This window comes from Ambystoma mexicanum, chromosome 1q (assembly GCF_040938575.1).
Source record: "Ambystoma mexicanum isolate Mex_15411 chromosome 1q, UKY_AmexF1_1, whole genome shotgun sequence".
NCBI classification, from domain to species: Eukaryota; Metazoa; Chordata; class Amphibia; order Caudata; family Ambystomatidae; genus Ambystoma; species Ambystoma mexicanum.
The window spans coordinates 1,205,647,393-1,205,663,038 of record NC_090922.1 but is presented as its reverse complement, the minus strand read 5'-3'; the positions used below and the strand labels follow the sequence as shown (position 1 = coordinate 1,205,663,038).

General features: G+C 44.4%; 1 protein-coding gene across 1 annotated transcript in view; it reads left to right on the top strand.

Annotated features, from left to right (window-relative positions):
- Positions 1-15,646, top strand: part of IL23R (interleukin 23 receptor) — a 777,663-nt gene that overhangs the window by 722,089 nt on the left and 39,928 nt on the right. The window contains exon 15 of the mRNA XM_069641944.1: positions 268-358. Coding sequence (XP_069498045.1) covers positions 268-358 — 91 coding nt within the window. The remainder of the gene's footprint in view (positions 1-267; positions 359-15,646) is intronic.

The window sequence follows — 15,646 nt, the reverse complement described above, 5'->3', positions numbered from 1 at the left end:
CTTTAAATGGATCTTCTTCCAAAGTACTGAGCTAAAACGTTTTCATTCTCTATGATTCACCTTTTTAATCATTGACAGTCTACCAGCCAATCAGCTTACATCATTTCAATATTTTTCTTATGAACGTTCCAGTCAATGAGAACATATAATCATGTGCACTGGAAAATACATATAAACTGGTGCTGAGTATTTGATTTCAAAATTACTTTAAAGTGTATCTTATCCCGTGATTGATTTCTCTTTTGTCCCGTTTTGCAACTTGTGCAGTGTGAAAAAGATTCTATTGGCCTGGATACCAATATGGCTGCATGAAAAGGTCCCTAAAGCAGAGAACAGCAAGGCCATCGAGACATTAAAGGTAATTGTTGAACTTGGATAATGTCAAAGGTGAACTCTTGGGAAATAATATGAAGAGTATAATAAGGAAACTGAAAGAGTACCCAGGAACAACATCCAGTCCCTGATATATCATGTAGATATGTCGGAAACAAATGGGATGGCAGTCACATTAGGAAATAGCGCCAAACTCTTTTACTGTCACAACATACTGGAAGCATGCAGTAGTGGGAAGGGTCTGCATGATTCATTCATGCAGACTCTTCATTTATACCCCATTTTGAAGTATCGTAGGACTCCATTGGGGGCATGCAATATACAATAGTACCACATGGGTAATACTGAGGTGGTAATGCTTTGATGACATTTACTACTACACAAAAGCAGGTGGAATCGAAGTGTTGTGGAAACAAAACTCATCATTTGTAATATCGGTGAAACATGGAGTAGTTCCAAACATTGCGTGTTTTGCCACTGTCACCAAATTCGCAATGAGAGGATGTCTCATGCCTTCTGAGCCCATGCCGCATCGTATTTTCCCACCTTGGGACACTTTGTTTTAAATCTTGGTAGCGATTTTTAAATGATCGTGCAATGGTCACTCTCTGTCGTATATATCCCCAAAATATCTGTGATGACATTACGTTTTTCTTTCCATCGGAAGACCACCATATATGTTTACTTCTGCCTATATTCCTCCTGACAACCATCTCCTGAATCATAAAGTGCAATCTGGGAAGTTAGCTTGGCACATAGCAACACCAGCACAATAGTTGTTGTAACTGATCTCTTCATTCTTCTCACACCTGCCCCTTTGAGTGAGACCACAACTATTCCTAGCCATGATTTTGAAGTTTGGCTTGCAGGTAATATCTCTTTGCGTTCTAAAGCGAGGCCTTTGCATGGGTCCTCTTTTCCTATCTATGGTGTCCAAGAAAGGCTTAAAATTCTTCCAGACCTGCAATCGGCATGTTTCTATCTTGTATACTCACAAACTATAGCTGGAGTATCTGGACCCAGCCACTCTCGGCCACTTTGAGTCCTGTGCGTCATTTGTTTTTCAGAACATTACGGTTGCCTCTCCAGAGCTGAACTGACCTCTTTGTCTATTGATCTCCCCTCTACCTCAAGCCTTCAGCAAATGTATCGCACAATACTCATTCGTTTCTCCACAATACATATTCGGGCCACTTGTTCACTTGGGTTGCCAGCCCTGAGTTGGCCTCCATTCCTGTGCACTTCAGTTGTTTCTGTCTTGGGAAAGGCCTGATTTAGCTCTTCATTCATCTAGCCATGGCGCTCATATCCATGTTGGTCCCTAGACCTTTTGTTGACATGGTTACTAGGAACCTGCCCAACATGTCTCTCCAGAGACTTAACCTAATCCTCATGTTTGGGGAGGAGGTCTGGGCCCTGCGCTAATTACCTCCACAAAGTGTACCAACAACATCTAAGACATTATTGACAGGTTCTAGAAGCGGGGCCCACCCCATGGGCTTGCAAGTGCCCGTTACCGTGGCACTGGCAGAGGTGCCTACTCAAGCCATCACTTGATCAACATCAAAGGGCTTAGTACAGAGCTGAAGTATAGTCATTAAAAGGGAAGTGCATGAACCAAGAAAAATGATCCGATACGATGAACTGGCGCTTCAGATTCTGACACTGAGATACCTAGGACTGTCCATGCCTATTTACATCTCAGAACTGGTCCTCTGAGTCTCTGCCAAAAGAGATTGTGATCCCTCTCTTTCAGAGTATGCAGTTTACGCTGCCTGGTGCATAGAAAATTCAGGCTTCATGTTGCCTCAAAGCCCTTTCAATTTAGGGATCCTGGACATCACCCTACTGTGCGGATCAGGCTCCTTTGCCCCTTACCACCTCAGTGTTCAGATAAGGTGAGCAGTAGGTCTCTCCTGCCCTAGGCTACTTCCACAGTTAATTCAGACACTAGCTCATTCTAAGCTTCAGTTTTGTAAGGGCTAACCCAGGAGTCATTTGTTTCCCCAGCTCTGTGTATGTTATGCCTTAGTACATCAACAGGCTACATCAAATGTTTTCATTCAGTGCACACAGGTATGACCTCTCTCTCAATGAAGGTGTACTTTGTGGATTCCTCTATCTGTGAAGATGCTCTTTTGCCTGCCTCTCTGCAGGTTCCCTCTTCACTTCCTCCTTCTATTACCCCTCTACCCACTCACTCCCTCAAAGTCAGAAGCCACAAATTCCTTAGTAGTGCCTTATGCCATGGAAAGAGCCACTAGCCCTCTCATGAATAACCCCTTCTGTGATGGCATCTTTAACCATTGATACTAGTACTGTCAGAACCAGATATTTGGTTCAGTAACTAAAACAGGCACTAATAATTCTGAGGCAGAAGAGATTACCTCGTTATCAGCCAATTATGAAAATCTTGATGGCATCATGGAGTTTGAAGGGTTACAATTCCCTGAGATGTCCAGGCATGGTTCCGGGCACCCGATTTTACAGTCAAAAGAGCACTGAGGCATTCATATCTAAGAGGATACTATTAAGGTGGATAAGAACATCTGGCAGATCTGGCAGATTACTCATTTGAGAGTGTTAGTGAACAAGAACATTGATGCTTTCTTGGGGACGTATCTGCAACCTTAGAGTCCCCTTACCGGCACTTACTGACACCTGCTGTCTGCACTTACCTTTTCTCTGCTGGCTGCACTACTTGTGGTGTTTGATCCTGTGTACGCCCCTTGTCCTCCCTCCCTCTCCCTTTGCACTTGTCCCCTGCCCTCTCCCCTGCACTTGCACGATCTCAATGTCACTTGGCCTAGTAAGATCGTTTGTCTCTGTCCTCCCTTGCCTTGTTCCGCTTTGAAACACTTGTGTATAGGCACATTATAAATACCTTATCATATCATATCATACCATATCATATCATATCATATCATATCATATCATATCATATCATATCATATCATGCTCTGCAAACACAAAAGCTATCTGTCTACCCCTCTGCACAGTGCTCGGTTGTGGGACCTGCCATTTGATTACATGGAATTGTTTAATTCATTCACAGATTAATAACTGTTGAAGGTTAAACCCAATAAATAGATGGCAAAGTCTTTAGTTGCCATCACTAGCGAGCCTCTCATGGCTACACCACAATTGCATAAAAGAGCCCTGATCGATCAAGTTACTCCTGAACATTTCATACCTTTCAAGTAATGTGAACGCTTCAGGACTGTGCTACAAGTGGCCAATGCAATAATCCAAACTAAAGTTCCTAGTATTTCCTTTGACAGAGTTCTGCCACTAATCACAGACCCAATAATTGACCCTCTCCCATCATGGCCCATGTATTACTAGTAGCAGGATGGATCTAGCCACATCTACAGCATGGAAGTCAATTACCCTGGACCCTTGAGTCTTCTCTTAGTTTGCAAATGTTATCCACTTCATCTTCCTGTGCACTGCCACCCTTCCCATTGGCTCTTCAATCCGTCTAGAGGGAGAAAAAGGTATGCATGTAAAAGCTATTGACAATCAAGGAGATCCCTTTCCTGTAGAGGTCATCAGGACTCTTCCTGAGTGTTATGCAGTACAGGATTACACACAACGGTAGATCTGTCCCATTTCTATTTCCAATCAATGAGGAAATCCAAACAGGCACCCTTGCTTAAAGCTATTCCTCCCTCCATGCATCTATGTTCAGTTTGTGGATGGGAGTCCCCAATGCTTCATTTTGGGCTTAGCACGGTTCCTCTGGCCTTTTTTCATAGATATGATATGATATGATATTGTATTTGTAACGCGCCTATATACATGTGTTTCAAGGCATGACGAGGCAAGGAAGGGGAAACAGAGGGAGGACAGAGATAGCGATCTTACTAGGCCAATTGACATTGAGATTGTGCACGTGCAGGGGAAGTGGAAGGGGATATCTGCTAGGGGAAAGGGGAGGGTGCAGTGCTATACATGGGATCCAAACAATAATAAGACGTGCAGCCAGCAGGTGGTAGGTGCAAGGGTAAGTGTAGACAGCAGGTGTCCAAAAGTGCACGTAGGGGGACTGCAGGGTTACAGATACAGACCCAAGTGCAAGGGTTGCCGGGTGGCAGTGCGGGTGTTCAACTGGACGGGCAGGGACCTGGGCCCGAATTAGATCTTAGCCAGATGACCAGTGCAGTATCAGACAGGAAATCAGCAGGAGAGAGGAAGAGAGAAGGCAGAAGCAAAGAGGAAGGTCTTGAGGTGCTTCCGCAACCAGAGATGGTTCTCCTAAAGTTTCAGAGAGGCAGGGAGGCTGTTCCAGAGGGAGGCCCCAGCTGAAGAAAGATATCTACCACCAACTCGTTGCTCGGAGAAGCAACTGACCCTAAGGGAGTTGGAGGTGGAGGAGCGAAGAGCAGGAAGGTATTTGCAAAGAGAGAGTTGGAGGTATTGAGGACCCAGGCCCCAGAAAGCCAATGGACAATGCAGAGGGTCTTGCACTTAATCCTTGCAGCCACTGGGAGCCAATGCAGACATTTCAGTGCTGGAGAGATACGATGCTTGGGCTTGAGGCCAAGGACAAGTCTCGCAGTCCTGTTCTGGATGAGTTGCAGAGGGCGGAGAGTAGGATGTGAGGAGAAAAGGAGAGTGTGGAGTCGAAGATGTTCCTGAGGTTCTTAGCCTCAGAGTTGGGAGCAGGAAGAGGGCCAAGAGAGGCCAGCCAGAGAGTGACAGGAAAAGGGGGTGCAGGTGTGTCGATGAGGGGAAGCTCAGTCTTGCTGGTATTAAGGCAGAGAACGTTGGAGGCACACCACTCCTGGATAGCAGACAGATAGTCAGACATGAGAGACGGAGAAGAGGTGGCAGCGGGGAGCCTGAAAATGAGGTGTCATCCGCATAGCACTGAAAGTTGGAGCAGAGAGTGGCAATGCAGTGAGCAAGAGGTGCCAGGTATTGGTTGAACAGCCAGGGAGAGAGGTTAGACCCCTGGGGAACACCACAGGTAGAGAGTGAGATAGATGAAAGTGCATAAGTGCAGTTGTTGCCTTCTTCGGGCAGGAGGAGTGGAATGTTTATCCCTACTTAGATTATTAGCTTTTCCAACATGCTCCACTCTGGAGACTGAAAATCACTTAGGTCATTACTCAAATTCCTGTGCTTCCTGATCAGACTGCCGACATATCAAAGTCTAATGTTCAATGTATATGTATAATATTTCAGGGAGTACAAGAATTTCCCTCCTCTGGGGAAGTGTTCAGCCCCTGAAATCCATAGCAAGTACATTTCATCAACACCATAATGTTCTGGCTCTTTGGTCCTCACTACTAGTAGTGTCCTTTTCTCTACTTATGATGGAGCACTTCCAGCTGTTGGAGTCAGGTGTCTCAGCCCCAATCCTTCCTAGTTCATGTTTCCAGAGAGGTTCTGAAAAGTCTACAGTAAACTGCTTATCCAATATCCTTTTTCACTGTTGGGCCTAATAATCTCCATTGCCACATATCCTTTGGAATATGGTTGGGGCCCTTCTATGGGTAATATTCTGTATCCACGACCTGTGGAGCAAGTGAAATCAATCCCTAGACATGAACGTTTCTGGTAAGAGCTGCTGACATAGCTCAGCAAGCTGAGCGCTTTGTGTTGCAATCTGTGTGTGAACTGCTGCATGTTTGCATCCTGGCAAGGCAAAGTTTGCCTTTCATCCTTCCCAGGTCGATGAATGAGTACTAACTTCGGTTGGGTGATAATTATATGTAAATGTTCTATGTACAGCATTTTGGCAAAAGTGCTATATAAATAACAAATCATTTTTATTAACATTAAAGTTGAGGGTGCTTGCATGTTTACAGGACATGCATTTGAACCCTCAGTGTGTGATTGGGATCTGCTGCGCTATACTGATAAATCAATTTCATTTTCTATGTTCACATGCAAGATAGATCCTGCTCTCTTGCTCTTTGATGAATTTTGATAGAATATTTTGAATCTGATCTGAACAATGATGTTTATCTTCAATGCCTTCAGGGGTGGTCTCGTCCCCACTACATCCTTTCGGGTCTAGCGCAGGCAAGAAATGCCCCTTGTATGCTTCATGGATGGAGTGGTTGGCCTCCTCACTGGGTGACTCCCTACTTCTTATCTTAGATTATCTGATTGTCTATGCCTTCTCCCAGCTCTGTTGCTATTGTCTGGAAGGTCCACGAGCTAAAAATGAATTGCAACTTTTTCTGGACATGATGGTACCCATTCAGAGCAAAACATATTTTGATATTCTGACGTTCTCCAACTGTCCAGAACCTCCTCGCCACTTTCCCTCTAGGAAGCAAATCAGCATTCAACCACAGCATAGACCAAAACCAACACGCCAGGCCAACAACCCTTGTTGCTGAGTTAAGGCATGTGATAATTAAATATAAAGAAACAGGGTGATTTGAAGAGCAAGAAAATCCCCTCTCTGTCCAAGATACTAATTCCTTACTCTATTTCTGATTAACCTATAATCCCAACCCATCCTACAAAAGATCCCTATCCTGCTTTACTCTGGGGTGGGGTGGATGTTCTGCATCAGTAGCATCCGCTTAGCTGGAGACATGTGATCCTTCAGGTGGTTTGTGAAATCAATTATCGATAGTCGCATAGCAGATACATTGCTAGGTGAATGAATAGTTCTGGTACAAAAATGGAGAGAAAAAAGCCCTACAGATAGAAGTGCCACGATATATGCAATAGTTGCTCTTAGATCGAGTGATTAAATAGTTAGAAAAGAACAGAGGTCTCTCACATGCCCAAGCATGGTCTTGCAGAGGCATGGGAACATTAGAACAGTAGCTAAGGCTCAAGATTAGAATTGAAAAATATACAGTCCTTAACAAATGAATGCCTTATCTTGCATATATAGATTTAAAGATCCCATTTAATGGCATAGTGCATGGGAAATTGTGGCAGTGTTTAAAAGAGGCAGGTATGGACCCAGTATTACTAGTCGAGATACTTGTCCTCATTATGACATAGGTGGTAGCTGTGCCTGTAATACAGGCATGGCTGCCGCCAGGGCCATTTTTTTCCAGCGCCTGCGAATGGCCAATTACTGGGTCGTTACGGCCCTGCCGGACCCGGTAATTGGCCATTTGTGGGCGCCAGAAAAAAGATACTTCCCATTCCCATTCGGCCCCATACGGCCGAATGGGAATGGGGAGGTTGGATGCACCGGCACTGTTTATAATGGTGCCGGTGCATCCGACATGCTGTGCTTGCAGGTGCCTTTCTGCCCGTCAGGTCCGACCTGCGAGCACAACTCGTAGTTTGCTGGTCCGGGAACTTCATGTTTTCTGCCCAACTCTCCCCACTCACCACACCCCACTCTCTCTAACCCCACCTAACTCTTCCAACCACCACCAACTCTGGCATCACTCTCTCTCTACCCAACAGCTAAAAACAATAATAGGTAACCAGACATGGTGTGTGCCCAGGGCCAAAGTTATTTGAAAGGGGTTTGAGATCAGCTTGTATGGGGAAGAATGGAGCAATCCACCAAGTCTTTTCAGGTACAGGTACAGGGCAAGAATGTCTGTGGTTTCAAGACTTGGCAAAAGTGTCAATGTGGGAAACAGAGAGTACCACAAGGCACTTGTGGTACTCTCTGTTTCCCCTATTACTGGGTTCCGTTTGAGAATTTCTCCCCCGTTAACAAAAAATTTGGGACCGTGCCTTTTCTGTTCGACTATAAAAGTGTCAATGTTCCAGGAGTCTCTGCCAAGGTCAGGCCTGGGTTGCAATGGATGAATGATCTTGCAGTTCAAAATATTCAGTGCTATATCATGGCTGTCTATGATAAATGTTCAGCTAGAGATACCCATAGTACCAGAGCCATAAACACACAGTGGCCATCAGGACAAAGAGAATGACCAAAAGATGATAACAACAGGGTCCAAACCCAGCAGGTTGATGACACTGGTTGATGACACTACAAATCTTTCACAGGCAATTTTCAGTCTCACTGCGCCAAAAAGTGCAATATAAGCATGCGTTACGAGTAATTGAGAGGAGATATGATTATGAGTCCAGCAAATTTATTCACGAAGTAGCCTGAGACGTGTTTCAAGTCTTGACCGACTCTTCATCCGAGGCTTGAATTGAGGATGGGACGTAATGATTGAATAAATAAAGGACAATGCCAGGACAACTCTCTCACGGCTTCGCAATTGTGGAGGTCCAGGACAAAGAAACATCACATACTAATCAGACTTCAGTCTGGGCAGGGGCCTCTTTCAACAGGAATTCTGGGACATCAAAGTGCGAAGAGGATAAGGGGCAATAAACCTTCAATCAAGCAAATTTGTATGCTTACACCCCTTATGTTAAACCACACATGTGTATTCAGTTATGGAATTTTAGGCCGAATCTTTCATACTCAAAATTACCAAAATGTATCAGAGGGGCGAAACAATTTCTCACAGAGTTCAGAGTTGGAGTGGAATGGTCTGCATAAAATATGTAACCTGCACATGTCATTGGGTAATATGCCACAACTGTACAAATGTGTAAATTCTGTTATGACTGATTTTTGGCAAAAAGGAAGTCGTTTCACATGATAAAAGTACAACCCCTAAACTGAGTCACATCCTAGGGGAGGCAGCCAACTTTGATTGCCCAATCAATTTGGTAGAGGTGTGTTTAGCAGACCCTGCCCAGCCATATACTTTGATGATGTCACTATACATTATAAATAAGAGTCCCTGGCAAGACTCTAAAGACACACTCTTCCTGACGTTCCTGCGCTGTGTTCCTGTTCCATCCATCCAGATTCCAGATCCCAACTACAAGGCCAAAGCATTGCTGACCCTACTCCAGGGCCCACTATAAAACCGAAGCAGTGCTGATCCTATTCCCAGCAAGGCCTCAATTCTGAAAACCCACTATTCTCCCATGAAAAAGGGAGAGCTGTGGTCCTTTTTGCATCCTAAATCAGCCTGACGTGCTGCCCACTAACTGCATGCCTGCTGCCATCCTGCCATCCTGCCATCCAGCTGAACTTTAGTATCCAGGGTTCAGAATTGCCATTCCGGTCCAGTGCCATCTGGTGACCAGAATTGCCAAGCTGTTTGCCATGCACGCTTCCGTGTAGTGACCAGAACCTGTTGACGGTCCAAAAATCCGAAAAATAAAAAGTGGACTGTGAGTATAATCACCACCCCATTGAAACCCATAGCCTATCTTGTCTTTATCCTTATCCCACTCTCTAAGTCATCCTATCCTTATCCTGATAACTTGATGAAACTGGCAGACTCATTCTTGCAACCCTGCCCTTGATTTCTAGTGCTAGCGCCATCTCTTTAGTAATTTTGTCTTGTGTAAACCTAAACCATTAGTCCTATTTCGAGTGATCAGACTGGTTTCCGCCAGGGTTGGGTGCTGTGGTGACAGGGTTGAAATCGCGAATCAACCCTGGATCTTACTGTGTTCCTCTTTGGTGGGCTAGCCTGAATGCTCTAGTTTCAAGTAAAACTGTTCTTGTCACAACTGATTTCCTTTCCTATTTCACGCCTTCATTTTACTCAAAGCACATATTTCTATATGTTGCATAACTCATCCAGTTTCATATATAGAGACCTATTTTCAACTCTAAAGTGTCCCTGTGATATATATCTATTCCCCAACCCAAAAACCAAATCAGTTTATTCCACCCGTTTTTATTAAAAAACGTTTGGGTAATTTCAGGCGGGAATTTAAAAAATGGCAATGTTTCCAACGTGCTATTTTACTGCAATCTGTTTTAAACTTTCCACTGCCTTTCGAACTGTATGCTCTTGGTCATCCATTCTTTGTGATTACTAGTGTTTTTGCATCGTTGTTTTAGTGAGGAATCATATTTGCTTCAAGCTTTTTAACAAACATTCATTATTTATTTGTCTATTTCCGAGTCACATTTCATAACATTGCAACGGGTTTAAAATCAGTTTTTCTCTCTTATTTGGGGGGGGGGGGGGTCAGATTTGGATTCCGTTTCCTGTTTCTTAATCCTGATTACCTGCTGCTTCTGTTTATCCACTCAGAATTGATTATTTGTGGGTTGAGGGAAAATTGCAGAGGGAAATTCTAACTTTGGTGCTATCTTTCCTGAATCAAAAAGTACTCCTATTCTGCTGTGCTGTGTATATGTTCCGCTAGAAGGTTATATCCCGTGCATTGCTCAAATTCTGATTGTAATTATCACCCCATTGGTGATTGCTGCCTCATATTAAAACATTTATGATTTCTTTTGAATTTTAAAATAAATAAATAAATATTGCATTTTACCAACCAGTCTGGTTCATGGTCCATTGCAACCCGGGGAATTTGTAAAGGGGGTGTGATATGAGTGGTGTACCATCTTAATATTGAATCTATATAATATAAAGAGATAGGCATTTCAGTTGTGTGCTGCATACTCGACTGAGACCTAGTTGTGTGTCGCCTGATTGAAATCCTTGACACATTTGGGGGCTCGTCCGGGATCGAGTTTGGTTACCACCCGTGCAGTCTTGCACTTCAGACTAACCTACAGGGTTGTGATACTTTGTGTCGTTGGAATGCTGTGTTACACTTTACAAGCGCCTCCTCAAAACAAATACTCTGAGTGCCAGGCCTCATTCTAAAAGTAAAACTGAAATCAACCCCAAAATAGATAGAAAAGCAATAGGATACAGGTTACCCTTATGTAAATAAATAAATTAATAAAGAGAGAACATGTCCAAAATGACCGTAGTAGAAATCAATATGGCTAGGGAGCGCCTCTGCACAAGCTATTTGTCAGAGGTGAGTGGCCAGAACACGATGAAAAAGTCTGGCTACAAGAAATAACACAACAGGTCACCGTCATGAACCTGGATAAATGGCCGGACAGTGGCCTATTACACCAAGCTTTGAGTGAATTATATATGACCCCAAAAATTCAAAAGGAGCAAATTAAAATTGTCAGGATCGCAGCCTACATTTATCTCCACATGGGTGTGATGCGGGAAAAGCAGGAGGAAAATGAAACTCTAGGGCAGAATCAATCAGAACTATTAAATCAAATCCAGACTGAACTAAAATTAGCGGAACAAAAATTACACAAGAGCCAAGAGTTGGAGGTAGAATCTGGCAATTACATAAAAAAATTAAAAGAGGACTTGGTCCTCCAACAACAGAATAATGTAGACCAAGAGGCCCAATTAGACGCAGTAAGACTAGAGTGTCAGGAAAAGGTTGACTCTCAGAAGTTGATTCAACAATTAGCCTATAAGTGGGTCTGCGCAGAGCAGATAGTTACCCTACAAGATCAGATAGAGAAATTGAAAGAGCAAAATAATAATTTAATTTTGAGAGACATCCACTCTCAAACAGAATTTGATGAAGAGCACCAGAAATTCAATACCATCAGGAAACAAAGGGATGACCTGGCTTAACAGAGAGGCACCCTAAGTCAGGAGAGACACCCCCTAGGCCAGGAAGTAAGACAATTAAAAATATAGTTACAGGGAAGTGAGATAGCCCTCCAAAAACTAAATGAACTCAAAACATAGTATGGCAATCTACTTGAGCACGCCAGATGGTAGAAGGTGCTCTGGAAGAGAACACCCAGCCAAAGATGTAAAAACTCAGGAGGTGAGTCCCCTGCAACAGAAATTGTCTCATTATTCCCAAACCATACAGGAAGCACAGAGAGACAATGAGGCCCTCTATTAGAAGAATGATGGGCTCCACAAACAAGTGGCAGCGCAAGAGCGGGTCAGAGAGGCCAGTAAAGCCTTGATAGCTGAACAAAAGGCTCAGATTGGTGCTTATTATCAAGAAGCAGGGGCTGAGAAGGAGAAACTAGCGAGGTTATTGAAAGAGGGTGCTAGATGTAATCCTAACTGGAGGGACCCCGAACAGGTAGAGAGGGACAGGGTAACCCCTAATCATACTATAAGGACCTCTGTACTAAGGGACTCAAACCCATTTAATCCTGTGAACACTGCCAACTTCAGGTCTACCGCTTCACATGAGCCAGAAACCACGAGGCCAGCAGAATTCAATAGGTTTATCATGATGGAACTGACAGATCAGTGCCCCCCAGAAATTGACGGACGGGTGTCCCTGTATAGATATTCAAACATTAAGGCTCATGTCTCTGACAAGGAAGACTCCTATGAGGGGAGAGCCATGGAATTAGACCCACAGAAATACTACCTTCCAAGGGACCAGTTGGTTCAATTTGATGAAACACTGAATGGAATGAGGTCCAAAAAGAGCATCCTGAAGACATCTACCCAGTTAGAGCAGTGGGGGAAACTCTGCCAACCCTGGGAGCAGGGAAGAGTCAGAAGACTACTCTCCTGAGCACCATGGGAGGGAAGAGACTAGATGATCATGAGGGGACCTCAAGTAGTAGCACCTCTGAGTCTGAAGGCGAGTGAGCTCGGGTGGCTAAGCCAAAGAAGGCAAACAAACTCAAGAGAGTTATGACAAAAGACTCCATTAGGCAGATAAAGTGGGAATAGCGCTGGTGGGCACTGGATCCCAAGCCACTCTTCTGTCAAAAAGGGCCTTTGATCAGCTAAATTCAGTATGGGGGACAGATCCAGATCCTCTCACCCCTCTTCCTGGACAACTCCAAAACGTTGACAGGAAGGAAATTCCTGTCAAGAGGACTGCAGAGCTGGAAATTAAAATTGGGCGACATAAGGTGAAATACCCTGTCATAGTCGTGACTCCAGAGGACACAACCTGTCTACTGGGGAATGACATACTGCGTAGGTTGTCCCCCCTAATAGACTGTGTGAACAAGGTCCTCTGGACACAGACTAACAGGCCAATAAAATTGAAACAGAGTGTCAACCATGTTAGTTTAAATGACACATGCCACATGGTTTAACAAAAACTTGATCATATTGAGTTTCTTTTTCAGAACAATCAAATACCTGACATGACAGTAATTGCTGTAGGACAACAAACTGTGATGGGAACTGCTCTCCATTCCTGAAAATCAACCTTCCTCCAGTCTCAAGTGGCATTCCACACTGGACGGAAATACTTTGAAATTTTATTCCAATTCACAATCTGAAAATCCTAATTCCATACCAAAAGTGATGAAAAACCAGCTCAAAGTTTAGTTGACATTCAGAAAATTAGAGAACAGTTGTTCATCCCTATTCAGTTAAATGAAGGGAAGGAGTCTGTTCTCGCCCGAGTGTGCATGAACAACTGTAAGAGCTTCATCAGCAAAGCCATGTTCCGAAAGATCCCAAAAGATCCAGCAATTCCCACATTTAAATTGATCGATAAGTGAGAAATGGGCCTGGAAACTCCCAATTCCAAACATGTCCTGACTAGCAGGTGTATGCTCACAATTTCCATAGGAAACAAAAGCATAGTACATAACTGTAATCCCATGGACTTTGATGATTCTGAAAAAGCATTCCGGTCAGCCCAATTGCTGCCGTATGCAGTTTAAGTTCAAATTGGAGAGGAGGTCACCATCCCAGGATGGACATGACTATTCCCACTTGAATTAAAACTGAAAAGAGGACAGAAACTGCAAAATCCGGACGCACATGTACACCTCAATGCCCATCTCCAACAGCAGGGGTTGGGGTTAAACCCAACACCATTAGTCAGTTTAGAACACAACACCAGTCCAATATTGATGGATAACAGCGACCTTAGGAGCATCACTCTGGGCGCACGCACCATTATTGGAATGGCGGTTGATGACCGACATTTTCCCATGGATCTAGGTAATCAACTGATAGGACCAATCCCCAATGACTGTTTTGTCAGTGATAGGGATGATCACTTACCACCCAACAAGATCTTCACCCAGCAATGGGGGAATTTCCTTGTATACTCTTCCTGCCCTTACGGTGAGGAAGAGGTGACCTGTGAAATCAGGCAGGATGAGGTGATCTTCCAGGTCCAAAAGGACTGTCTCTCCTACCTGAAACCCTCTGTCCAGGTCAATACTCTAACCAGGGACCACTCCACCCAGCTGGTGGAGGCCACTGAGATAGCAAACTGGACGCCTTTCCAGGTTTCAGGCAAATGGTTGAAGAACTAGTCAACCTAGCTGATGCTTGTGAGACTCTGGAGCAAAAGCAAAAGTTGAAACAGGTTTTCTTAGATTTTCAAGATCGCTTTGCGGTGGACTCGTATGACTGTGGTCACACCGAAATCCATGCAACAAAAATTCCCACGGACCCTGGAATGACTCCAGGGTTTGTGAAGCAATGCCACTTGCCTCTCAGATCCATGGAGTCCCTGCAGAAATCATCAAAAACCTTGAGTCCTGTGGGTATAATTCGTCCAGTCCACAGCACCTTTAATAATCCGGTGCTGGGGATTTTAAAACCAAACGGCCAGTGGAGACTCTGTGCCAACCTTAGGGAGCTAAATAAACGTGTCCACATGTCTCGATGGCCTCTCCCCTACATTGACCAGGAGCTGGCCCAGATCCAGGGCTCAAAGGTATACACTGCCATTGACCTGACCAATGGGTACTGGAACATGCCTGTCAGTAGGGAGGACCAATACAAGCTGGCCTTCACCTGCAGGGGGCAGCAGTACACCTGGACTTGGACTCCATTTAGATACATCAACTCCTTCAACAAATTCAACATCTTTCTACATAAGGCCATGCGACTTGGGTGAAAGGGGTAAGCTGGCCTAAGTGGATGATGTGCTGATAAAAAGCTCAACTGTGGAGGAACACATAGCGGAAATCTGTTATATTCTGACACAGTTGAGGGTTGCCAGAGCAAAACTATTCTTCCAAAAGGCACAGTGGTGCAGAACCTGTGTCAACTTCCTGGGACATTAAATAACTCCTGAGGGTCACTGTCCCCAAGAGAAGAAAGTGGAAGCACTCCTAAAACTGAAAGACCCCACAACTCTGCGTGAGCTAAGAAGCTTCCTTGGACTGACTAATTACAGTAGGAAATTCATTGAGGATTACGCAGAGATCACAAGACCCCTGATCCATCTGTTGAAGGGGGGGTCAAGTGGGAGTGGGGTCCAGAACAAGCCAAGGCAGTAAAGCAACTCCAAAGAAGCCTCTCACGAGCACCTTGTCTAGCTTACCCTGTCAGGAACAAGGAGTTCTTCTTGGAGACATGGTTCTTGAATACATGCTTGACAGCAGCATTATATCGAAAGCAAGTGCGAGAGAATGCCCACAGTTTATGTGGACAGGTGCTCCTATCATGTTGACAACAACGGGGAGAAGGAACTGTTGGCCAGCGTTGGGAATGCCTGGGTGAATGATGCCCCGGAACCCTCCGCTGGGTACTAAATTGGCTCCCAGAGTAGTCAGGTGGCAGAGTTGATGGCAGTTCATCAGGCCATCCTC